The sequence below is a fragment of the Podarcis cretensis genome (assembly GCF_951804945.1).
Source record: "Podarcis cretensis genome assembly, chromosome: 14".
NCBI classification, from domain to species: Eukaryota; Metazoa; Chordata; class Lepidosauria; order Squamata; family Lacertidae; genus Podarcis; species Podarcis cretensis.
In genome coordinates this window covers 27,712,621-27,738,802 of record NC_137183.1, presented here as the reverse complement: position 1 = coordinate 27,738,802, position 26,182 = coordinate 27,712,621, and the positions used below count along the sequence as shown (strand labels likewise).

General features: G+C 45.8%; 1 protein-coding gene across 1 annotated transcript in view; it reads right to left on the bottom strand.

The window, feature by feature from the left end:
* The window catches only part of SMAD3 (SMAD family member 3), a 58,403-nt gene extending 32,733 nt beyond the window's left edge, over positions 1–25,670 (bottom strand). Inside the window, exon 1 of the mRNA XM_079954338.1 lies at positions 25,044–25,670. Within this exon, the coding sequence (XP_079810464.1) occupies positions 25,044–25,249 (206 nt within the window). The 5' untranslated portion in view covers positions 25,250–25,670. The remainder of the gene's footprint in view (positions 1–25,043) is intronic.
* Positions 25,671–26,182: the final 512 nt, after the last annotated feature.

Below are 26,182 nucleotides of genomic sequence, written 5' to 3'. Positions count from 1 at the left end.
GCATTCTGCCTAGGGCCCTCATCCCCTTCTTTCGAATTAGGGGGTGATTTATGGCCACAGCAGGCAAGGGCAGTGTTCCCCATTTCCTTGGGGCAACAAGGGAGGCTGCCTACTCCCATAACAGCCTCTTAATTACCCCGTGTGGGTCGGAGAGATGGTATTGTCGGCCATCTTCCAATGCGCCCCCTAGTGGCCCCTGGGAAGTTAACACACCTTTGTAAGAGATTGGGGGACAGGGCCGGCCCTATCCTTGGGCAGTTTAAAATGGCTGCCTGAAGCAACAGGTGTGCAAAGGCATTGAGTAGTATAATGCCTTCAGTTGGCCCTGGAGTTGCCTTTTTGTCCTGCATTTCCAGCATCAGAGCTTGCCTTGTGGCTACCGTTATGAACTGGTAAAAATGTCCTACACCAGTTATTAGTTGCTACTCTTGTTACTCAGGGAGTAAACAGAGAAAGTTCCATACTCCACACACACAAAGAGTATGAAAATGATACATGCCTCTATAAGGTGAAGCTACCTTTTATCAATAGGTGACTCTTACTTATTAAATGTCCCTACGCAGAATTTTATTACTATGTCTGAAAAAGTGCTCTGAACCTTCTGTTTGCTCAGTGCTGCATGAAGTCGCTGTTCTTTGTTTCTTTACTGTTTCTTTTCTTTGTATATGGTTATTTCTGAAAACTCAGTAAACACATCTTTAATAAACAGAGGATGGAAAACTTAGCCCTGTTCCGGTCCTGCCACCTCCAGAAAAGACAAGCGAGACAAGAAAGGCCAAGGCATATACATCCTCAGTAGGACATTCCCACTTTGCCTCTCCATATATGGTCCGGCTTGGAGCACACCAATTGCCAGAAAATTGCAAGTGGGTGATGAAGAAGAGCTCACTTAAACAGATGACATCTGCAAGAAGCACACGAAGCTTCGGGCCATGTGATACTCTTGGCCTGAAATCAGTGTGCCAAGTTGATTTAAGAGTCCGAATCTTGTCCACTGTCAGAGAGATAGTGACTTGCCCCAAGACCACACAATGAGCACAGAACAACTAGGAAAGAGTTGGGATCTAGGATTTCAAGGAATATATTCAGCGCTCTGCCCATTGGACTCCTTTGGCAAGCTCTGCAAATACGTAATCGTTTGAGCTGTCTTTCAGCCAGGAGTGAATGATTAAGGAACCGTCTGCATGAGATGCTTGGCCAGGATTTAAACTATGATCTAATAAGAGACTCCCATTCCAAACACTGTAGTATTAACTGTCCTGTGACCATATATAAACTACTCTTATCTCAAGTTTTTTAATATACACACACACACACAGCCTCAGCAGACACAGTTTGGGTTATCTTAATTCACTCAAAAGGAGCAAATTTTTAGATCAGTAGTGCATGAGACTCTTTAATCTCACCATTGTGGGTTTGAGCCCCACATTGGGCAAAAAGATTCCTGCATTGCAGGAAGGGGTTGGGCTAGATGACCCTCATGGTCCCTTCTAAGTCTATAATTCTATGAAATAGCGGTTAGAATATCAGACTGGGACCTAGGAAACCAGGATTCAAACCCCACTCAGCCATGAACAGCCCTGGGTGACTTCGGGCCAGTCACTGCCTCTGAGCCTAACCTACCTCACAGGGTTGTTGAGAGGATGAAATGGAGAGGGGGAGAAGTGTGCATGCCACATTAAGCTCTTTGGGAAAAAAAGTGGGATATAAATGTAGTAGTGATGGGCATGCTGTAGTAGCCTGCAACATGCCCATCCATCCCAGCTAGGACTGGTGAGAGTTATAGGCCAGAGCATTCAGAGAGCTCCAGCTTGCTAAAGCCTGGCTTAGATGTACTGAACAATTAATCTGGGTTTGGGAAGATTCTGTGTGAGGAGTTCCCTCCTGCTCCGCCTCCAGGGCATAGACAACCCACGTTTGACTCTCTACTCCACCAAATGGCTTGGGGCTGGCTTGCTGCACTCTGGCTCCCCCTTCCCAGCAAAAATGCAAGCCTGAGAGTAAGAAAATGCTTGAAGACTTTCTTTCGCTCAAGCAGAACAAATGATGCAAAACAAAACAAATACAGGAAGGTTTCCTTCATTTACGCAGCTTTTCAGAACTCAGCTACTGTACATACACAAGGTTTTTTTAAAAAAAACAAAAACAAAACATAAACACAGAGTACAGCCTGCCTGATCAATTGATATGGAGTGGAAAAAGAAAGAAAAGGGCTCAGCTTCTGGGGGCCTTAATAAAATAGAAACTGCATATTTACCACAAAGTTTGCCAGCCAGGAAGGCACAATCTGACCAAAAACTGAAGTTTAAATTTGAAAGAGGAAGCACAATGTTTTAAACATGCAACACATGTACACACATAAACACGTCACCAGCAACAGGGGTTTCCCCCCACCCCCACCCTGTAGATCAGGTTGTACAAATCCCGCAGAGATTTGTTTTAAATACACACATAAATTGACGCTGTGGGGGTTTTAGTTGACATTTACAGCAAAGTTATTTTTTATCCTTTTTAAGATCCTGATAAAGATGAGCTACCTCCCACAATACTAGGTAGCATTGCTTGCTTTGGTTCCTAGAGAAGCATCAAAGATTCTGCTCACTCATCGCACACAAGCACACAAACATTTTCCATGTGTATACTTTGATAAAAGGCCAATGGTTTTTTGGGGGGGGGCTCTTTCCAATATTCTTGCAACTGTGGGGAGGAGGGAGCAGAATCATGGCCAGATATATATATATATATATATATATATATATATATATATATATATATATATCCCACCCACCCCCAGTCCTGCTTGCAAACACAAAGTAAATGTCTGATGCACTACACACAAATCAGGAGTTCTCAAGTTCCTAATTGCATGGAGCGCCTAAACTAGACCGCCAATGTATGATACTTGGGCTCATGGCATTTGTAGTCCAACACATCTGGAGGGCATCACTGGAGTGCCAAAGTTCGCCACCACTGAGCTAGGGGAAGGCTGCTCTACATTGCTGACTGACATCACTGGCTTCCAAGCAAAATCCAGAAACCGATAATCGCCACGCAATTCCCGTTGAAAATCTCGAGCTGTTTTTAGCAGCAAAGACCACGTACGTTACTTCTTCGTTTGGTTTGTGGGGTAGAATCCACCAGGAAGAAAGACACAAGGAGCTCTTCTATCCAAGTATTGAGGGAAGGAGAAAACTTCAGAACTTTCTTGCGTGCACACACACACAAACGGTTCAATCCATAGGAAGGTGCCGCAAACTCAACAAGACGCCCCCGTAGTCAAGCCAAAACATGCCTTTTGCATTCCCCGTTCTGAGCAAACAAGAGTCCCTTTGAAAGAGTCCCGTTTCTTCCCACTGAAGGACCTTGAGCAGACTGCAGTTCTGGAACGGCAGCACCTGACAGCTTCCACAAGGGAAAAAAAAAAAGAGTATCTTCTGCCTCTCCCTCCTAAAAGCCTTCTGCCAAAAATAAGCAGCTTAGATGCTGGTGGTTGTTTTCAGGAGCATAATGAGCTCTGTGAGGCACGGAGGGTTTGGGACAGACATACCCCCTCCCATTATTTTTAATCCATAAATAAAGGGAAGGAAACAGCAAGGATCTGCACTAGCCATAAGTGATGTGGAGTTGGGTGAAGCAGCAACGAGGCTGCTCATTTGAAGTCAGAACCAAAATTATTTAAATGGGAACAAAAAGACAGCCAGTGATGGGCAGCGGTGAGAGCACTGGACTAGGACCTGGGAGACTAGGGTTCATATCACCACTTGGCCATGAAGCTTGACTTTGGGTGGGCCAGTCACTGGCTCTCTCAGTCTGACCTACCTCACAGGGTTGTTGTGGGGATTAAATGAGGAGGAAGAGAACCACGTATACCACCTCAGGTCCTTGGGGAAGAAGCTGGGATATAAATGCAATGAAACAGGTAAAAAAGGAATAAGGGATTGTTTAGAGCTCAAAAAGAGAGGCCACACTAGATTGATGAATGGGCAGTAAAAGGGCAAAATGGTGTTCAATGTGAGTGATGCACATTGAGGCCAGAAAAATCCTAACTGGCAGGGGTCAACCAGAAGAGAGGGAGAAATACACAGAGGAAGTTGCCTTGTACTGAGTCAGATCATATTGGTCTATCTAGTTCAGTACTATCCACACTAACTGGCAATGGCTCTTCGGAGTTTTAGATGTGAGACACTCCCAACGCTACCTGGAGATGCCTCCCTGGATTGAACCTGGGACCTTCTGCATTTGGGATCAGCCTCATATAACCAACATGCCTTAAGACTAATCTATGCATGAAGGAGTTAAGACCATAGAGTAAGCTGCCCTGCCTGGCTTAGCTAGGTCACACGCCCTTTCCTTGGGAGGAAGGGTTACTAAACCTCTTTGTTCTCTCACCTTCCACTATTCCACAAGTGATCTGACCAGTAAGGATGTCTATGCAGAATGCTCCAAGCTTAGACAGTGTAGCTTTAGCAAGCCATCTTTGTGTTTCTATGCAGATAACATAGAAACATTTTATCAATTTTTGTTACCTAAGTGAAACTGCTTGTGTTTTCTTGCTGCTGTATAGAAAAATCCATGAATCTGACCTTCGAAAAGTTTTTAACTACACCATTTTAAACTTACCAAATGTGTGGTTTCTTTCTATGAAAAGTGAAGTAGGGAGCTCTGGGAGCAACTTAGAAGGGGATATTTTAAAAGTCTAACAACCTATATTTCCACACTTTACTTTGCCGCATATTTTGTGTTTTAAAATCTCTGCTGGGGCTCTCGCACCAAAGAGTACTTGCCCAAACCTGAATCTAGGCATCTAGGGAATTCTCCTTTTATTCCTTAACGTAATTACCAAACTAAAACACCAACACTGCGTGCAAACCAGATGCCCCACCACTGAACCAAGGCCCTTCATAACAGCCAAAGGTTCCACAGTTTTATAGGAACATAGGAAGCTGCTTTATACAAAGTCCATCTCACTCAGCACTGCCTACTCTGGCTAGCAGCAGCTCGTCCTGGTTTTCTGGAGATTGAACTGGGCCCTCAGCACATGTCTAAAGGGCTGTCACATGGAAGATGGAGCAAGCTTGTTTTCTGCTGCTCCAGAGGGCAGGACCCAAACTAAGAGATTCAGACAACAAGGTGATTCCAACAGTGGTACCTCAGGTTACAGACGCTTCGGGGTACTGACTCTGCTAACCCAGAAATAGTACCTCGGGTTAAGAACTTTGCTCCAGGATGAGAACAGAAATTGCGCAGTGGCAACAGGAGGCTGTGTAATTTGGCTGTGTAATTTGGCTGTGTAATTTGGAATTTATGTAATTTGGTTTGATTTGATGTGATTGGTCGGTTAATAAAAAATTTTCTTTTAAAAAAAAAGGTGCTTTAACTTCCCAAGTTTCCAAAGCCGTGGCTTTCAACTGGCGGATGATGACCCACACCTAGGATCTGTGTGCTTTTTTATATGCATTCTAATTCTAAACCTGTCTACTCAGAAGTAAATGCCATTGAGGTCAGAGGGGCTTACTCCCAAGTGAGTGAATCTAGCACTGCAGCCTTACAGTGGTACCTCGAGTTACATACGCTTCAGGTTACATACCCTTCAGGTTACAGATGCTACTAACCAAGAAATAGTACCTCTGGTTAAGAACTTTGCTTCAGGATGAGAACAGAAACCGTGCTCCGGCGGCGTGGCAGCAGTGGGAGGCCCCATTAGCTAAAGTGGTGCTTCAGGTTAAGAACAGTTTCAGGTTAAGAACGGACCTCCAGAACGAAGTAAGTTCTTAACCCGAGGTACCACTGTAAACATTAGGAAGAACTTTCTGACATTGAGAGCTGTTTGACAGTGTCCCCAACCACCTCAGATGGTTCTTAAGGTTGGAGGTTCTTAAGCAGAGGTTGGCTGGCCATCTGTCAGGAATTCTTCAGCTGTGATTCCTGTACTGCAGGGGGTTGGACTAGATGGCCCTCGGGGTCCCTTCCAGCGCCTGCAATTCTATGATTCTATTACTGAATTATGGCCCTTCCCCAAATACGTAGCAATGCTTTTTGAGGCACGAAATCAACACAGCTCCTTTCCCCCAGGCAACGAGTAGAGAGAGTCAACCTTGCCACACAAAAACTCCAGGCCGCAGTGAAATTTTCATCCAGGGGGTGGGGGAGGGGAGCAGCAGCTCTTCTGGCGCTCAGCCCACACTGAGCCAGGGCCCTCGCTCCTTCCCCAGAGAAAAAGCCTCCCAGCCGGGCCCCAAACATTTAAAGACCCTGCCCTCTGGAACAGCCATGAACAGCTGTGAAGGGGAAGAAGAGAATGCAGGGAAGGAGCCCGAATAAAAAGCAAGCAGAGCTGGAGACTGAAAAGAGGCAGCTGCAAGTTCCCCTTAAGGAAGAGCAAGGATTATTTCTGCAATGTTTCCACAGGAGACACAGGAGTTGAGCCCGTTAGGATTTTAAAAAATTCATTTATTATGCTTGCAGAAAAAGATGGTTTTCAACCACTTTGTAACCATTATATATCGCAAAACAAAGGATGTTAGGAGCTACAACTATAAACTGGACTTTTATCCCTCAGTATTTCACTGTGTTTCTACCCAGTGTTACTGTTTCTAGTAAAAAACAGTTTCTGAACACTCATCACAACACACACACAGTCAGTATCCCAATGACTGCAGCGAGAGTCAAAGCCAGAGAGCATCCTCATTTAATATAATTATATAGAAAAAAAACTTATGTAAAGGATGTGAACCTTGCTCTTAGCCAAAGGCATTTGTTCCCCAGCTGAGCTAACAAGTCACTGGAGAAAGAAGGGATCCCAAGAGAGTGGGGGAAGGAGAGGAAAGGGCATATTTATGCTACAATTCCAAGCCAGCTTCAAGGCTGCGAAACCGTGGGCTGAACTTTATCACTAAACCATCATTTAGCCCAGAGGTGTGGGAATAAATGCCTGTGGTGGTCAAAAGCGGGCGAAGCAATGAATACAATTGTTAGCTTTGTACGGTAGGCTAGCTTCTATACACACCCCTCTCTGTCTTCCTACTGTGCAAGCAAGGGGCATTATCAGTGTTCTGAGACACAGTACAGTGGTACCTTGAGTTAAGTACGGTACTTATCGTATTTTTCGCTCTATAAGACGCACCAGACCACAAGACGCACCTAGTTTTGGGAGGAGGAAAACAAGAAAAAATATATTCTGAATCTCAGAAGCCAGAACAGCAAGAGGGATAGCTGCGCAGTAAAAACAGCAATCCCTCTTGCTGTTCTGGCTTCTGTGATAGCTGCACAGCCTGCATAAGACGCACACACATTTCCCCTTACTTTTTAGGAAGGGAAAAGTGAGTCTTATAGAGCAAAAAATACGGTAATTCGTTCTGGAGGTCTGTTCTTAACCTGAAACAGTTCTTAACCTGAAGCATCACTTTAGCTAATGGGGCCTCCTTCTGCTGCTGTGCCACTGGAGCACAATTTCTGTACTTATCCTGAAGCAAAGTTCTTAACCCGAGGTACTATTTCTGGGTTAGCGGAGTCTGTAACCTGAAGCATATGTAACCTGAAGGTACCACTGTACAGTGGTTGGGGTTGGTGACATGACTTACTGAGCAAACAAGTGTCAGGAGCGAGCTAATGAAGACTTACTTCATTAGAAGGAACAGGATCTGCTCAGGAGTGCCAGGCCTAATGAGCACAGCAACTCTTCTTCGATATGTCTTGTCCCTATTAAGCAATTGTGGAGACTGAAGGTCCCTGCCTTCCCACAGCTGCCTACGGTAAGTCTCCTCTCCTAGGTCCTTCCCAAGCAATGTGATACTATGCCAGTGTGCCTGGTCTTTGCTCTTCCCCACTTCATACCTCTCCTGGTCCTGGGAGACCAGGGGAGAGGGTAGCTTGTCCAGCAGGAGGGGGAGACACCCTGGCTTTTTCACCAACCTGGCTCATCTCTGCCTCTTGGCCTCCTTCCTCCCCTGCTTCTGCCTCTGGACTTCTCTCTGCCACAGATTCTCCCTGCTCACTAAAGCCTGTTACCTCTTCAGCTTCTGGCACCTCCTTCTCACAAGCTTCCTCCTCTGATTACTCATCGTTGTCCCACTGCCAATCCCCCTTGGGCTTTCCCAGCTGGTGCCTCCCACCATTCCTCTGTGTCCAGCCCGCCCATGACATCAAGTCCAATTAATCCAGCATTCTACTTCCAATACTAGCTGCTTGTTTTCCTGCCCACTCCCTGTTTTCCCCATGTATACTGCCCATGAATATGGAGGCTCCACCCGGTTCTTATAGACCCAGCTTCCATGAATTTGACCCAGCTTCCATGAATTTGTTTACTCGTGGAAGTAAAACCCAGATGGCAGGTTTTAAACCCTACTGACTCACAACTATACTCAGAAATGTCCTGCTTCTTTTGAAGTGGCAAAGATGTTCGCGAATTATTAAAAACACACTTTCTCACCCACAGGACTGGCACGGTGAACAATCGTTTTGTATTTGCATAGCATTTCCTCTTTGAAACCATCACAGGAGTGAGTAGGGCAACTAATGCACAGTGATAATAATGTCTGGGATTAATGAAGTCAATGTTTATTGAGGTTTTTTTCAGGAGAATGGGACTGTAACTCTTGGGGGGAGGGCAGTGCCACCCTCTGGGTTGGTTGTAAGTAAGCAGGGAGCAAGGCAGGGTGGGGGTGGCTGAGCTGCAGACAGAGATTAGCAGGGCAGGGCCCCATTCGCCCCAACCTCCACTGTCTGCAAAGTGTATTTCCAATAATTATAAAGTCTTCCTGGATGTTATTATGGTGAGCATTGCATAAGCTAAAATCAAATGCCTGTGAAGGGGAGGAGAGTAACTCCAGAGCTATTGAAAAGTGATGACACAGTACACAAAGCTTGCTGAGGCAAGCCAATGCCCTGGGGCCAGGGATCTCAACATTCACTTGTGCAGGCGTGGGGAGGGGAGAGAAAATGTGTCCCTGTCCTAAATTCACCTTGGGAATAAGTACTTGACTCAACAATACACTCCCTTCCACCACTACCCCAAAGAGAACTCTGCAGAAATCAAGTTTTGCTTGTCATTAGTCTTAAAAAAATAAAAATCTGAAAGTTGTTGTCAACTCACCACACTAGGGAAAACTGTAGTTCAGAGGGAGTGTTGGAGGCTACCAGAAGACAGAGGATACCCACCAGCCCCAAATCCATGATCTTGGTGGGGTGGAATGCTTTTTAACATAATCTTTGTATTTTTATCCCCTTTTTCCTCTAAGGAGCTCAAGGTGGCATGTACATAGTTTCTCCTCTTCCCCATTTTATCCTCACAACAACCCTGTGAGGTAGGTTAGACTGAGAGTGAGTGACTGGCCCAAGGATATCCAGTGAGCTCCACGGACAAGTGGGGATTTGAACCCCGGTCTCCCAGGTCTCGTCCAATGCTCTTAACCACTACATCACACCAACCTACTAGAGGAAGGCAGGTCAGATCCTTACAAGACACAGATAACACTAGCTGGCTGGAAGTCTTGGGGCTTCTGTCACAGAACAGCAAGAGGCAGAAAGAAGGTTGACTTCATGAGACCTCGCTAAGGCTGGTCTACTTGCCCTGGCTCTCAAATTTGTAGTTGTCCTTCTGTCAAAGAACTCCAAGATCGCATACCTAGGATCACGCTCTTCATTTTATCCTCTGGACCACCTCAAGAGAGAGGTTGAGACAACAGATAGCAGCCACATTTGCACACAGTAATAAGTCAGGTCATCTCAACCGAGTCCAGTATTGTGGCTTATTGTGGACAAGCAACTGCTACCCAGGTCTGAGCCAGATAAACCAGCTGCGACAACCAAATCTGAGATCAGGATACACTGACCCCTAACAAGGCATGATCCTGGGTTCAAAGGTAAAGGTAAAGGGTAAAGGCACCCCTGACCATTAGGTCCAGTCGTGGCCAATTCTGGGGTTGCGGCACTCATCTCGCTTTATTGGCCAAGGGAGCCGGCGTACAGTTTCCCGGTCATGTGGCCAGCATGACTAAGCCACTTCTGGCGAACCAGAGCAGCGCACGGAAACGCCGTTTACCTTCACGCCAGAGCGGTACCTATTTATCTACTTGCACTCTGACGTGCTTTTGAACTGATAGGTTGGCAGGAGTTCAAAGGTAGCAGGAAGCAAAATCTTCCTGGTTTATTTACCCAACTCGAGCAGGAGGAGGAGTGAAGCAGGAGCAATTCGTCAGCTTGCACCATCATAATGCTTGATCCTGATAAACCAGGAATACTGGCTTATTAGGCTTGTTCACACATTACACTGAACAGAGGTACAATTTACTTATTTTTATTTTATTTATTACATTTGTATACCACACTATACCCACAGGTCTCAAGGTAGTTACCTAATAAAAAGACAATATAAAAACACAAAACACATACTAAAAACAAAAACAACCCAATAAACCCATCTCTATACATGTACTAGTGTTTATGTGAAAGAGTGCACACTTGTTGAGGTGTGCAGCCCAACTATTTGTGTACGCAGGTGCACAAATTGTATGCTTGTTGAATGTGCAATGATTCAGCAGAGATTTGTAGCCAGGTCACCCCAACAGAGTCTAACACTGTAGCCACTCTTGGGTGACTTGTTTATTCAGATTTTACATGCAATCCCATCATGCAGGATGCGGGTGGCTTACAAAGGGATATAAGAAGTTCGGAAACAAAACTAATAAGTGGTTTTCAAAATGACTCAGGAATGAAGCACCAACATATCCTATTTTGCAGAAAGCAGCCCCGCATTGAAGGGCTGTCCAGTTTAAAGATAAAGACCCCTGAGAAGGAAGAGCCTTGAAGTTGCCCATCAGCACTTAGCAAAACCTGCATAGCAGACCAGAAGGTCTATTTAGGTCACCTGCTCACTGTCTTGCTCCCTGGAATGTTGCATACAGTATTTCTATTTAAATTACACAGCTTCGGTGTAAAAAAAACCCCAAAACAAAACACCTCTAAGCAGTTTGCAAGAAATATTAATACTGTCACTTAAAATAACAGCCAAAAACAAGTAATTAAAAATGTTTAAAAGGTCATTAAAATTAACAGGAAAGGAGATTAAAACTTGTCAATATCTAAGTCTCTGAAATGTTTTAAGCAGGTGTCAAAAAGAGTACATTGAAGGTGTTGCAAAGTATAGCTGCTGCCACATCAAAATAACAATTTCTTAAAACTACAACCTGAGTATTGTGTGGCAGCTGTAACAATGTCAGTTTCACAGATCAAAGTGGTCAAGTGTGAAACATATGGCATAAGGCAATTCTGCAAGTTGTTACATTATAATAATTCTTTTAAAGATTGCATTTGTTTGCAGATATTAACTTCTGCAAATTTGTTTCTTCATTTCTTCCCCTTTCAGCCAAAGCAAAAGTGGCTAGGAAACATCATTCCCCCCACCCCAAGATAAAATTGCCCTCTTTGGGCAGCAAAAGGTTTACTGTTTCAAAGTCCCTTCAAAAGGCCCTCAGCTGATATTACTTGCACTTCGCTTACCTCAAGAAGGGCTGATCCATCCATCAGTGAGCCAAGCCGTGACTCAAAAGCCTGAACACTCAGCAAAAAGCAGCAAAGTGACTCAGCCCCTTAATAAAAGCTTCCCACATCACTGATGGGAAGTTCTCCCAGATATCAGAAAGTGAATCACTTGACAAACAAACAAGGGCCAGAGGGCCCTTGTAACTTGCAAAATATGGGCTTTTTCCAAGATCTGGATCCAGGAGGCTTAGAAAGCGCAGTTGTTTAACAAAGACAAACCCTGAAGGCAAGGTGTTTCTGCAGACCAGAGCCACACCCTAAGTGTGGCTTGTAATCTGTGACTGTGTACAGGAGCGTGTGCATGGACGGAAGTGTGGCACACCCAACTCCCCACTTCTTCTTACAAAACGGCAGTGCTCAAAGTGACGGGAAAGCCTCCGGAAAAAGGCTCAGAGCTGGCTCAGGATTCCAAGGGAAAGCAAACCTCATGCTAGGTAATTTGTTAAGGACGACATGTGAATTACCTGGCTAAACATTTATTCATTTGCTTATCAAGTTTTATACGACCCATCAGGCCAAAACAGCCCCCATCATGGCAGCTCACGGCCCAGAAACACAGAATTGTAGAAGTGGAAGGGGCTCCTAAGAGTCATCTAGTCTAACCCCGAAATGCAGGAATGACAGCTAAAGAATACCTGCCAGATGGCCATCTGACCTCTGCTTAAAAATCTCCATCAAAGGAGAGTCCATCGCCTTCTGAAGTAGCCAGTTCCACTGTTGAACATTCAAGGGATAAATTTTATGAAATAAATAAATAATAAGAGAGAGGGGAGGGGAGCAGAGGGGAAAAACCAACTATGTGAGTGTGTGTTAACTTTAAAAGCGATATAGCCAATAATAATATAAACAAAGCCCTTTTTGAAATAAAATAAATAAAACCTACAGCTTTCTAGGCTTCTGTTTTGATCACTGTTCCACAGCAACTGCTACAACCAAGGTTAAAACAAAAACTGGACATAGAAGGCAAGAAGTTACAAAAACTCAACATTTCAACCTGTGACTTCCAAGGTCTTGGGACTGGAGATCTGACTGTAAGGAAGAACAGTAAACCACATGGATTGCTGAAGTGGGGTGGGGGGAGAAAGAGAGTATACATTATTTTTTTAATAAAAAAAAGAAGGAATTCAAGTAAGTGGGCAGGAACTTACTGGAAATGGGATACCTTTTGCCCAGAAAATTCATTAAGGGTGAGGAGAAAGAGGTGGGGGAAGGAGTCGGGTTTCATGCTTCTTGGCTTCACATCGTGTTCCACATGTGCAACAGCTGTACTCCTCTGGAGAGAAATATTCCCCATATCCAATATGCAGGAGCCACAGCTTCCGAGCTAACAAGAGCTTAGCAACAAGAACAAACCAAAAATGTTCAAGGAAGGGTTTTAAGCCCTCTGTGTCCATTGAGGAACCTCTACAATCGGCAGAAGAGGAGTCAGAGACTATGTTTTACAGTGGTACCTCAGGTTAAGTACTTAATTCTTTCCGGAGGTCTGTTCTTAACCTGAAACTGTTCTTAACCTGAAGCACCACTTTAGCTAATGGGGCCTCCTGCTGCTGCCACGCTGCCGGAGCCCGATTTCTGTTCTCATCCTGAAGCAAAGTTCTTAACCTGAAGCACTATTTCTGGGTTAGCGGAGTCTGTAACCTGAAGTGTATGTAACCTGAAGCCTATGTAACTTGAGGTACCACTGTACAGCACACTCAGTTGACGCAGGACACAAGGAAGGTTTTTAACGCTTCCCCACTCGCCATGGCAAGTGTGACATTGCCCTTTGGTGACCACGACCTTCTTCCTTGAGAGATGACAATCCTTCTTAGACTGCTACGTCCAGAACAGGGCACAGTACTCCAGGTAAGGTTTCACCAAAGTAGAAGAGAGTTTCTTAGGATCTGGATCTGACCTCCCCAATCTGGTGTCCTCCATACGCTTTGGTCTACAATTCCCATGACTCCAGCCAGCATGGTGAAGCATTAGGGATGATGGAAGTTGTAGATCAAAGCACTGGAACCAACCAGGATGACAAAAGCTAATCTGGACACTATATTTCTGTTGATACAGCCAGGAATTGCATTGGCCTTTTTAGCAGCCCATGTGGGGGCTCACATTCAGCTCAGGGTCCATGCAGAAAGAAAGAAAAACCGTAGTTGCTTTTCACATGTACTGCTGTCAAGCCAGGTATTGCCCATCCTATATTTGTGCATCACTGCTCTATGCCCTGCAAGCAAAGCCAAATTCCTCTCCCCTGCATTTGCAACCAACTGTGGATGTTCAGGAGCAACAGGCAAAATGAGAACCTTGGGACAGCTTGGCTCCAACCATCCAGATTTCATGAAGTTCAGTAAGCAACACTGGGTCAACCAGTGTCTCTCCTACCATGCAGGACAGGTGAGTGCATAAGTTGGATAACGCTGTGAATGCCACCCTGAGTTTCTTAGAGGAAGGATAAGAGATAAAGAGAGAGAAATAAAGGAAGCAGAAAATATCAGAAAGGGTAGACTTGCTCCAGGGTAAAGCGGCTCCACAGCAGATCACAGCAGTGATGGATAAGCAATCCGTCAAAAGTGGCCTGGGAGATGGGGTGTGCATGCAAGGAGCCCACAGAGATGAATGCTGCAGTATTATGAAGACTGGTTAAGGTTTACCGCCAAACATCTGTGGAATGCTAAGGCGTGCCCAGAGGTGGCACATAGCTAACTATAAAAAGGATGTTTTCAACTAAAAGCCAAAGTCAGCTGCCTTCCCTGCATTTAAAGACTGTTAAAACGATGCATTTTGAAAACGAGTAATAAATATTAAGTCCCTTCGGAAAGATCCTGATCTTTGAACCATGCATGATTGGGGCTCACAGGAACTACCCTGTTGGATCAAGCCAGTGGACACCTAGCCCAGGGTCCTGTTCTCATAGTGGCCAGCCAGATGCCTGTGGGAAACCTGACAAAAACCAGGACCTGAGTGCAACATCACTGCTCTCCCCACTTGTGATTCCCAGCAATTAAGAGTCATCTCACTTCCTTTTTACATTGGGTGTTGTTGTTGTTGCTGCTGCTTACGTTATTTTTATAGCATGCGAGACTTAGCCAATGGTTTGCTATGGCCAGTACAGTTGTACCTTGGAAGTCAAAGGGAATCCGTTCCGGAAGTCCTTCCGACTTCCAAAACATTAGCCTTCCAAAGCACGGCTTCTGATTGGCTGCAGGAAGCTCCTGCAGCCAATCGGAAGCTGTGGAAGCCCTGTCAGATGTTCGGCTTCCAAAATAACGTTCAAAAACCGGAACAGTCGCTTCCGGGTTTCGATCATTCGGGAGTCAAAACGTTAGAGAACCAAGCTGTTCGAAAACCAAGGTATGGCTGTATTTCCTTATTAAGCTGAAATATGAACCAGCTCCTTTGATTCTCCCCTCACATGAAAAACATTAAACCAGCAAATCTCTAATTAGCCATAGTTTACTGTTCCATCTGAACTGAGAAACTACAGGGAAACTACTATTGCCCATTCAGAACAAGCCATGGAGCAAAACTTTGTTTTATTCATGGCATGTTCCAAAGCTGGTAGCCATAGCTTTCAGGGAATTGATGATTAATTACAGACTTCCCAGCTTAAACATGGCTCACAGTAAAGGGAGGAGTGAAGGCGCTAATTGCATGGGCAAAAGGCTTGCATCTTGGCTTAACAAGCAAAGACACAATCATCAGGATACAGCCAGGCCCTCACACTCACAGGCACCACCAGCCCTCTTTATTTCATACCCTTACAAAGAATCTCATCACCATGTGAGTAGTCATGCATTATGAATCAAAGAAAAGATTCCGTGAATGGACTAATCCAGGAAGACTCAGGAGAAGAGAAAAATATTCAACAAATGGCAAAAAGATCACAATGCTGGGGATTGCTTCACATCTAGCGCATTCTATAGGGCTGCTGCCACAACACTAAAAGCCCATAAGCTAGTAGCAGCATGCTTTACTGTAGGGACCCCATCAACAAATCTTCAGCCACAGATCTGAGCAACCGGGGGAGATACAGCTTTGCAGATTCTCTGGTGCTTAATCATACAGGGCTTTTTACACAAGTAATAAAACCTTGAAACGAGCGCAGTAGCTAACCCACAAGCAAGGGACTGCCCTCTCATTGCCCCTTATCTCAATTTGAGGAAAGATACTAGCCACCTTCAAAGGGCTGTTGTTATTACTGAGATAGCACACGCAGAGGTCCTCTGTAATATTACAGCACAAGGAAGAATGAACTCTGTAATTATCTTTGAATATAGTTTATGGGAGTCACACTAGGAAAATTATACCCTGCAATGAACATTACGAAGCTATAAACCAGCCTTTGCCAGCCTGGTGCCCTCCAGACATTCTGGACTACAACTCCCATTTGCCCCAGGCAACACAGGTTGATGGGAGCTCCAGTCAGAAACATCTGGAGGGCACCAGGTGGACAAAGGCTACCCCCCCTTGCCCCTCTTTCCACTGCAAGGTGCCCTGAAGGCCCTTCTTTCCATCTTTAAAATGGTGCACAGCCCTTCTCCCATCCCTTTGCCTCCAATAGCTGTGTGGTGCCAAAGACATCCCAACATATACCAGGAGATGCAAGACACACAGGTGTTAGCAATGGACTCCTGCTCTCCTCGGCTTCCTGTTTGCAATTCCCCAAGAGATCATAATCCGGTTGGAAGAATGCAGGCCAAAGATTCCAGCATCCAGAACCTTTCCTAAGAGGAAAGTTTACAACTTTGGGGGCTGTTCAATTCAGAGAAATTGAGAGGAAGAGGCAACGCAATAGCAGTGTCTAAAATTATGCGTGAAGTTGAGGAAGTGGGTAGAGAAAAGCTTTTTCTCCTTGTCTTATAAAAACGAGAAATTGAGGACATCCAATGAAATGGAACGTTGAGAGACATAAGCAATAATTTCTTTACACAGCACATAGCAGAACTATGGAAGGGGCTCCCAGAAGAGGCAGTGATGGCCACCAACTCAGAGGGCTTTAAAAGAGAATTGGGCAAACTCACAGAGGAGGATAGGGCTATAACGTGATTACTGGTTGCTGAAAACTACAAGAGGGGAAAGTGTTGCTGTTGCAGTCTGGTCCTGCTCACAGATTTCCCATAAAGCATCTAGTTGGCCAATATGAACAGGATGCTGGACCAGGTGAGTCTCTGGTCTCACCCACCAAAACTCTTCTTACGTTTTTAAGCAAAAGTGGGATTACAACAAGCATTTGCTAAAGTTCAAGGGAGGAGAGCCTCATCCAGACACCCACATTCTACCAGTGCTCTAACGCTTTCTTGCTGTCTCCAGCTTTTCACAGCCAATCAACACAAACACCTTTGAACTGGAATCCCCTCTCCCTTTTTATATTTTTAATCCAACACATAAAAGCAGGCAAGGACAAATTGTTTATCTGGATGATCCAGAAGTCCTGCAATCTATATCTATCTTGCAGATTTTGTGCAAAATTTCACAGTGGAAATGCTGCAAGTCCCACCAGGGCAGAGAGGTGGATGAGCACAGGCAAGTCTAGACGAATCTCCTGTCTCCTTCGTAAGGGTTTGTGCCCAATAGACTCTAGCAGTTATACTGCTGAAGACAGAGTTTGGGTTTGGGTTTGATTTTTTAAAAAGAATTTCAGGGTTATATCATCTGGTACAGGACTGGAAATCAGGAGCCATTTCTGATTAATTGTTGTTGAATTATTACAAGTTTGCATTATTTGTTTACTGAATTTTTGTTATACTATTGTGCCTATAAATACAATATTGATGGAAATCTTAAATGCTCATTTTTAAATGTTCTTTTATTATCATGAGCTGATTTGGGTTCAACATAATTATCGGAGAATAAAATCAGAACATTTTGCTCCCTAAAACACCCCCAAAATCTTCTGTGTTGTAGAGCAGAAATCCCATTGCATATAAGGCCCCATACACACTATACATTCCACCTGCCAATCAATCATCAGAACTGTAGTTAAGGGTTCTAGGAGCTGTCATTTTGTGAGGGGGTAAACTAGAGTTCCCATATTTCTTGGGTGGTGCTTTCAATTGATGGTGTGTACACAGCCCTAGTCAATACAGAAATGATTCCCTGGACTTCCCTGGGGTTACAAAATCCAAGATCCAAGGCTCTATAGATTTCCCTAACCACAGTTTTTTATTACTCCCCTCACTGGAAATGTTTCAACTGTTTGATGCTTCACCATGAAGAAAAAAAGAACGGTTTGCCAACTTGCGTTCTTAGTGTAGAAATTAATATACAGTATCCTCTGTGACCCTGTGCTTGCAGCCACTATCATTCTCCTAAGGCACTTGCAAGGTATCTACATTTAAACACAGACAGCCAGGACTTCATCAGGCATCATTAATCCTGCATTGTTACACATTATCCCACTTTAATTATCTAACCACAGAAGTCAATAGAATGACTCTGAGGACCCAGCTAAGGCGTAAAGGAAGCAAAAGAACACTCTGGGCAATTCCCAGAACACAGAGATTTATTTTTAAGTCACTAGGCCCATTGTGCTCATAGAAGAACTACACCCATTTCTTCGGAGAATGTTTGTTTCTTGAAACAAAAAGAGCCAGTCGCAGCAATACCCAAGATTTCTTTAAATTGCAGACACTCTCTACCAAAACCCAAGATCACTATGGTGAAAGTTCAAGAACACGTTTTAATCAGGCTGTCCCTAGAAGCAAAAACTCTCCAGATCCTAGTTGCAAGGCTGCACATATCATACATTTAAAAAACAAAAACTCCTGGGACACGTGTGTGTGTGTGTGTGTGTGCGTGCTTTCAATGTCCTTTAACAGTATGGTGTGTGTACAGTTTCAGCCCATCTACTTGCAGAATCCAAATTTATCATGGTATAAACTGATACCTAGCAATACACTCAGTGGTGCTCCACAAGACTCCATTGTATTTTTGGAGAAGAGGTTTCTCATTCAAGGCGAACCACCACCCACTTGGCAAAAGGGCTCCAGCAAATGCTTGTCCTGCAGTGACCATTTCCTAGCCTGGCTCTCAGGATGCATTCTCCACATTCCCTGAAAATTTAGCTCTCTTCCGGTTTACTTACTGCCTCACCCATATTGTACCTTGACCACAACCTCCCCATCCGAACATCCCATCCGAACTTTGTTCTGATGGAGCCGCCATCGCCACCCTCTTCCTGTGTGGAAAACTATGTAGTTTTAAGCAGGTCCAGACCAACCGTTTAACGCACTTCCCATACACATTTAAAGCACACGACTTCCCCCTCAAAACACCTGGCAGTTAATGGTGCTGGGAACTGTAGCTCTGTAAGGAGGAAACTGCAGTTCCCATGATTCTTTGGGGAGAAGCCATGTTCTTAAAATGTGCATAGGGAGTGCTTTATACGTTGTTTTAAACTGTTTCTAATACAGTCGACTCCTCACTTACACAGGGGTTACGTTCCCAGGTACCGCGGATATATGTGAAAACGCGTATAATGGGGAACACCATCTAAAAAGCCTGTACATACCATCTAAACCTCTGGAAATCCTTGAAAAGTCTTTCAAAAAACCAGCAGCGCTTACTAGCCATTCCCCACCCCCACCCCGCTCTTTTCATGTTTCTAGTTTTCACACTCTTTTCAGGCCGTTTCTGCCCTTTCCATGCCTTTTCACAGTTTAAAATCAATTTGTTTATTTCCCGCCACCGCGCATATACGCAGCCGCACACGAGTCGAACACATGTTAACTGGAGAGTTGCCTGTATTGTTTTTACTGCTGTAATCCATCCTGGGACCTTAGAGCTAAAGGCAGGTAATAAATAAATAATATTGATTATTATGGATGGTGTGGATGCTCCCCTACAGTGGGAGAACAAAGAGCAGGCAGTACTCAGAAAACCCTCAATCTGGAAGCGCCACAAGTCTCAGGGTGCTGCAAGACTGAACGTCACATACACTGTAAAAGCAGGAATATAGGAAGTGTCTTTATTCAGAGTAAGAACCACTGATCCATCTAGGTCAGTACTGTCTCCAGGGTTCTAGACAAGAGACTTTCCCAGCCCTACCAAGAGATGCTACCAGGGACTGAACCAGGGCCCTTCTGCATTCAAAGCAGATACTCTGCCACTGAGCTATGGCACCTCCCCACTCTCTCTACAGATCAAGGTGCTTTCTTGAAGCCTGCAACAATACAGTGGAACCTCGGTTTTCGAACCTAATCCGTTCCAGAAGACCGTTCAGCTTCCGAAAAGTTTGAAAACCGAGGATCAATGGGCTGGTCAATGGGGGGAAAATGAAAAACATGGCTCGGAAGCCGTTCAGCTTCCGAAAATCATTTGAAAACTGGAGTAGTTTTTGGCATTCAGGAGCCGAAACGTTCCAAAACAGAGACGTTTGGGAACTCAGGTTTGACTGTACTTACATATTCACAGCCCTTCTGCCCACTGCAAGAATTTAGAGGGCATTGGGCCAGGTGGGTAAAAAGCAGGCAGAGATAAAAAGAGATGAGAAAGTGAAGCAGTAAGAAGGAAATGCCTTGCAGCCTGTAACCAGAGCATACCGGGATTAAAGGTGGATCTGCATGTGAAAAGGGCGGACAGCTATTGGTCTATATTATTTCCTGAGGGGCAGCTGGGTTTGTCTCTTGCAGTAAAAACAATCAAAGGAGTCTTGAGGCCCCTGACAAGACTCACACATGTATTATAGCAGAAGCTTTTGTTAGCTGTAGCCCAATTCACCAGATGCACGGAGTGAAATCTTATCTGGAAGGTATATACAAGAGACAATCCTAAAGTGGGAGTTGAATGGCAATGAGATGCAAATAATTACAGTCAGTGGTAACTGCGGCCTAAATGTAGGTTCAAACAGGCACATCTTTTACAGTAGCAGTTCGGTGATAATTACTCAGCATTGTGGAGCACTGACTGTAGGAGGGCACAAACCACCCATGACGAAACTGGCTTAGATAACACAGATACTGTAGCAAAGATAAGCAACTTAACACATGTAGTGTGATAAAAATACCTTGTCTCAGTGTAACCCACAAGGTCTACCTTTATTCCAAAGGCAGCAGCACAGTACATCAAGTCCCAGGGGAAGAGGGAGGAAGACCCAGAATTTAGAATTTAAATGTGAGCCCAGTTGAGTTCTGGGCCTCAGAACAAATTCCTGCACTCAAAATTATTTTTGCACTCCAGTGACAGTTGGAGGAACTCATGGTTCTAGTTTTCCTTTTGTTTTTTAAAGTGTATGTTACAAATTGTATATCAGAGACTGACCACTTGTGTCCTAGATTAGCACCCTGCCACCCACATCCACACAAAAAGATGTCAAGAAAGATGGCAGGCGAACCTTGCTGGGGAGAGCATTCTACAAACAGAGAACAACCAATGAAGAAGTCTTCTCCGCCCTTCAAGCCTCCCTCAGAGGGACCAGGAGAAGTGTCTCAGATGAAGATCTAAGGCAGGCTTCCTCAAACTCAGCCCTCCTCATGTTTTGAGACTACAATTCCCATCATCCCTGACCACTGGTCCTGCTAGCTAGTGATCATGGGAGTTGTAGGCCAAAAACATCTGGAGGGCCAAGTTTGAGGAAGCCTGATCTAAGGGACCAGGTAGGTTCATACTGGGAAAGGCACTCCAGAAAAATACTGGAGTCATGAGCCGTAAAACACTGTAATAAACCAGCACTCTGAATTGGGCACAGAAACGTACAATGCATAGTGGTGCAGCAACAGCATTTTTCACATGGTGGCAACTTATTCCTACCCAAAATGATGCAGGAAGGAGGTCAGCCTCATCTGTAGTCACTCCTGAAACCTACCAGCATAGGACAGCACAAACTGATTGGGATTTCTTAAAACTTTTCACCGGATTTACTCACATCCTGAAAAAGTGGCCTACATTTCATAAAACAATTAAATAAAGTGAAATAACAATGGGGGATGTCAGGAATCGCTGCCCCATACAAAGAAACATTTCAGTCCTACACGATACTCTCCATCTTCCCAGAGGGGCCAAGCGCAACAGATGCCCCTTTGTGCAAGCCAGCCACTCCATACTAAATCATTCTGACAGCCAAGACACACATTTACAGAGCGTTAGGAAAGCAGGAGGCAAGGATGGAAACAAACAGGGGGAGAGACACACACAGAGAGAGAAAGCACTATTTCAGGACTTTCTGGACTGTATAGCATGAACTTTTTTAATGAGAGAGAGAGAGAGAGAAGCAGTGATGATGCCTTATAGCTCAAAAGAAAAGAAAATTTTCAAAGCTGCCAAACAGCTCAGTTTTTCCAGTTCAGCAAAACCTCATAACAGAATGCTAAGCACAGCAGCTCCCACCCCTCAAAGACACTTCTGAAACTTTACAAACTTCCGAGCTCATGCGTGCAAAACATGAGTGGTGTGTGCCTGCACACGCAATGACAGCCACGCACGGAATGTAAAGAATGAATGACCAAAATAACAACCATGATTAATTACTTGGCCCATATAATAATCCCCACCCTGTTCAGCTTAGGTGTTACTGCCCTGCCCGTAAGAAAGAGCTGCCGTCGCCTGGGCCCACTAAGAGTCCTGGAAAACAGAGTTGTGCTGGTTTCAACGCAGTTAGTTACGTGCAAGGTTTTTTGCGTAGAAGTGGAAGGAGGAAGGAACACCAGCGTTTGGCACTAACAGGAATAAAGCAAGAGACTCACACTGTTATTTCCAACAGAAGAGGAAAGTAAACGAGATATGGATGCACGGACCCCAACAGAATATTTGTAGGCTCCCCAGTTTGCATAACACACCTACTGTATTCTACAAATGCAAGTTAAGGAAGGCCTTGCTCTTGGGCAGCCTTCGCCAACCTGATGCCCTCCAAATATGTTTTGGGCTAGAATTCCCATCAGCCTCGTGCCTGCAGAAGCTGAAGCCTCTGACATCTAGAGGACATCAAGATGACCGAGGCTGTACTTGAGTACCTTCTTGAGCCCAATGGTTGCCATTAATTTGATTCTGAATTGATTTTTGAATGTATATTGCCATATTTTTTGCTCTATAAGACTCACCTTTTCCCTCCTAAAAAGTAAAGGGAAATGTGTGTGTGTCTTATGGAGCGAATGCAGGCTGCGCAGCTATCCCAGAAGCCAGAACAGTAAGAGGGATCGCTGTGCAGCGATCCCTCTTGCTATTCTGGCTTATGAGATTCAGGATATTTTTTTGTTTTTTTTGTTTTCCTCCTCCAAAAACTAGGTGCGTCTTATGGTCTGGTGTGTCTTATAGAGCAAAAAATACGGTAATTAATTGACTGTGATTTTATGTAAATTGTGCTATTTTTGCTGTTAGCCACTCTGAGCCCGGCTTTGGCTGGGGAGGGCAGGATATAAATAAAAAATTATATTATTATTATTATTATTATTATTATTATTATTATTCTGCAATCGCAAGTCTACCAGTACCTCTGTGGGTTGTGAGGGAAGAGATACACAAGAGCTGCTATGGATCAAGACTGTCCATCACTTATCCAGACATCGCTGAGGAGCACTACATTCAATGCTTAAAGGTACACTACTTCTCAACAGTGAGGTTCTATTTCTTTCTCAGAGGACGTCTGCATGAGCCTGACTTCCAGTACAGGGGAGGGGTTTCCTGTATCAGAGTGTCTAGCTGCCTGCATACAGATACAATGGTACCTATACGCTTCAGGTTACAGACTCCAAGAACTCAGAAATATTACCTCGGGTTAAGAACTTTGCTTCAGGACAAGAACAGAAATCGTGCAGCAGCAGCGGGAGACCCCATTAGCTAAAGTGGTGCTTCAGGTTAAGAACAGTTTCAGGTTAAGAACGGACCTCCGGAATGAATTAAGTTCTTAACCCAAGATATCACTGTACCTAGAAATGAGTCACTTCACACCTGCTTCTAAATCAAGGTGCACCTCCCTCATATATATGCTTGAGCTTAACTAACTACTAACTGCTTCCAGGGAAGACCAGATCTTTCATGCTCCTCAGTCCTACCCAGAGGCCCACAGGTTCCGCATCCTTGTTTTGGAACATAGAAACCTGCCTTATACCAATTCAGACCCTCGGCCCATCAAGAGCAGGGTTTCAGACAGGGGACATTCCCCAGTGATTCCTGGAGATGCCATCCAAGCAAAGCAGATGTTCTACTGCTGAGCTACTGCCATATATGTGAATCTGGCCTCTTCATTATACAGCTTTTGGGGAATGCTGAAAAGACACCTCTTGACCCTGGCATTTGACATTTCAGTTGTGTACGTCCCATCTTATTTCTTGCAACTATAAGTTGTTTTGAACTGTTTTCAACATTGTACTTCAATTGCTGTAAGCTGCCCTTGGACCTTATGGGGATGGGCAGGTAATTAATAATACGGTAATATTAATAACAATACATGGATACAGCTGCAGCAAGTCTTCTTGATGAAAGCACTCGCTCTCACTCACTTGGGCTTTCTAAAATGCCAAAATAGAACTATGAGCAGGTGAGCTGACCTTCCAAAGACAAGACTATAAACAAAGACTATAAAGCAGCTTTCCACAACCTGGTGCCCACTAAATGTTTTGGACTACAATTCCCACCAGCCGCAGTTGGCATGGTGAGCCCCAGGTTGGGGAATGCCACCAGAAAGTACTTCATGATAGAAATCAACTTTATACTTAAATGAAAATATTCTGTTTATAATTTTCATGATATACAGTGAGATTTAAAGAATTCAAAAGCTGTTTTAGAAAATGCATATGTATAGATTTGCAGGACATAAAGTTAAAAAGCAGTAGTTACACTCCTTGCATTTCCAGCTCCTTAAGGATGTGTAAATGCTCCGAGGTGTGGAGAGGTTGTCCCCAAAGTGTCCAGCTGTGTGCAAGAGGCTCCATCAGCCTCCCCCAACCAGGCACCCTCCAGGTGTTTGGGAGTTGTAGTCTAAAACTTTTGGGGGGCACCAGGTTGGCAAAGGTGGCTTACACAGCACCTTGAATGAATAAAGGAGATCCCAGGCCTTTTACACAGGGGCACTTCTAAGAACTATACCACCCTTTCATTCGGACTGATGGATCCAGTTTTCAAAAAACTCTCAGCACAATCCTAACCATGTCTACCAAGAAGCAGACCCTAATGAATTCAAAGGGGCTTCTTCCCAGGTATGGGGTAGGTGCTCGGATCGCAGCCTCAACGCGCTGCACAGGGGCAAGGAGGAAGAACAGCCGATCCCCCACTTTTTTGCTATTGTTCCACCCCCGCATAAGACCAAGTCCAAATGCACGGTTACAAGCGACATGCCGGAGATCCCGCTTAGCAACCCACTTTCCTCGCCGCGTTGCGGAAGAACCGGTCGGCGTGGTTTCCTGTGGGGCCACCAGGTGGTTCAAGGAGGGGAAGGGGTCTCCCCAGCCTAGCCAGAAGAGGTTTCAGAGGGGGAACCAAAAGCAAAAGCAGCGGGAAGTGTGGCAGGACCCCAGAGGCACCTGCTTCCCCGCCTCCGCCTTGGCCGCACGCCGGCCCTCTGCCCATGCCCAGAGGCGCCCTCTCCTCACCTGGGGATGGTGATGCACTTGGTGTTGACGCTCTGGGTGGTGATGGCCTTCTCCAGCTCGTCCAGCTGCCCGGTCTTCTTGAGCTTCTTCACCAGGCTCTTGACCGCCTTCTCGCACCACTTCTCCTCCTGCCCGTTCTGCTCGCCTTTCTTCCAGCCCAGCAGGCGCTTGACGATGGGGGGAGTGAAGGGCAGGATGGACGACATGGCTGCGCCGCCGGCGGCCCCAGACGGGGAGGAGGAGAGACGGAGACGCGAGAGAGGACGGCCAGCCGGCGGCGGGAAAACGACGGAGAGAAAGCGAGAGAGGCGCCGCCAAAGACCCAACAACTTCCCTCGACCAGACGAACTTGGCGGCGGCGGCGGCGGCCCCCGGGCCGACCCGCTTGGCTCCGGCGGCCCGCGGGCTGCAGCAGCGAAGAGCAGGCGGCCGCGGCTGCACAAAGGCGGCGCGCGTCGGGGTCGAAGCTGCAAGGGGCGGCCGCTGGCCGCCTTGGCCTGGGGACAAAGCCGAGGAGAGCGCCGCAGCTGCTGTAGCAACCTCCTCCTCCTCCTCCTGCTTCAAACTTTCTCCTGACTTCTTCTCCGGCTCCTCGGTGAAGGCGCCTCTGGCGGTGGCTAGAGCAGCGTCTGCGTCGGCCGGGCCCTCCCCGAGCTCCTCCTCCTCGCTGCGTTTTCTTGCGCGCGTAAAAACGCGCGCTCCGCGGCCCGTCTGAGTCTCATGCAAATGCGCGGGCCGCCCCCGCCGGAGGCGAAGCGAGGGGGCGAAGAGAGGAGGAGGAGGAGGCCGCTTGCCGGCGGCCCTGGCACTCCGGACGCCGCTCCCGGGACAGGCCAGGCGGCGCGGAAGGGGAGCAAACAGGGGGAAAGTTTCCTTCCACCTCCCCGCGCGGCGCACCATCTTCCGACGAAGGAGGGGGTTTTGCCTGTTGCGTCTCAACCTCCCTGGGCTGCTGGTCAAAGCGCCCAAATCAGGAGAGAAAGTGTGCCGTAGTGGTTAGAGCGGTGGCTCCCAAACTTTGTTTTGGGGGGGGGGGGTCAGCAGGGGTCAGCAGGACGCAGGTGGCGCTGTGGGTTAAAGCCTCAGCGCCTAGGGCTTGCCGATCGAAAGGTCGGCGGTTCGAATCCCTGCGGCGGGGT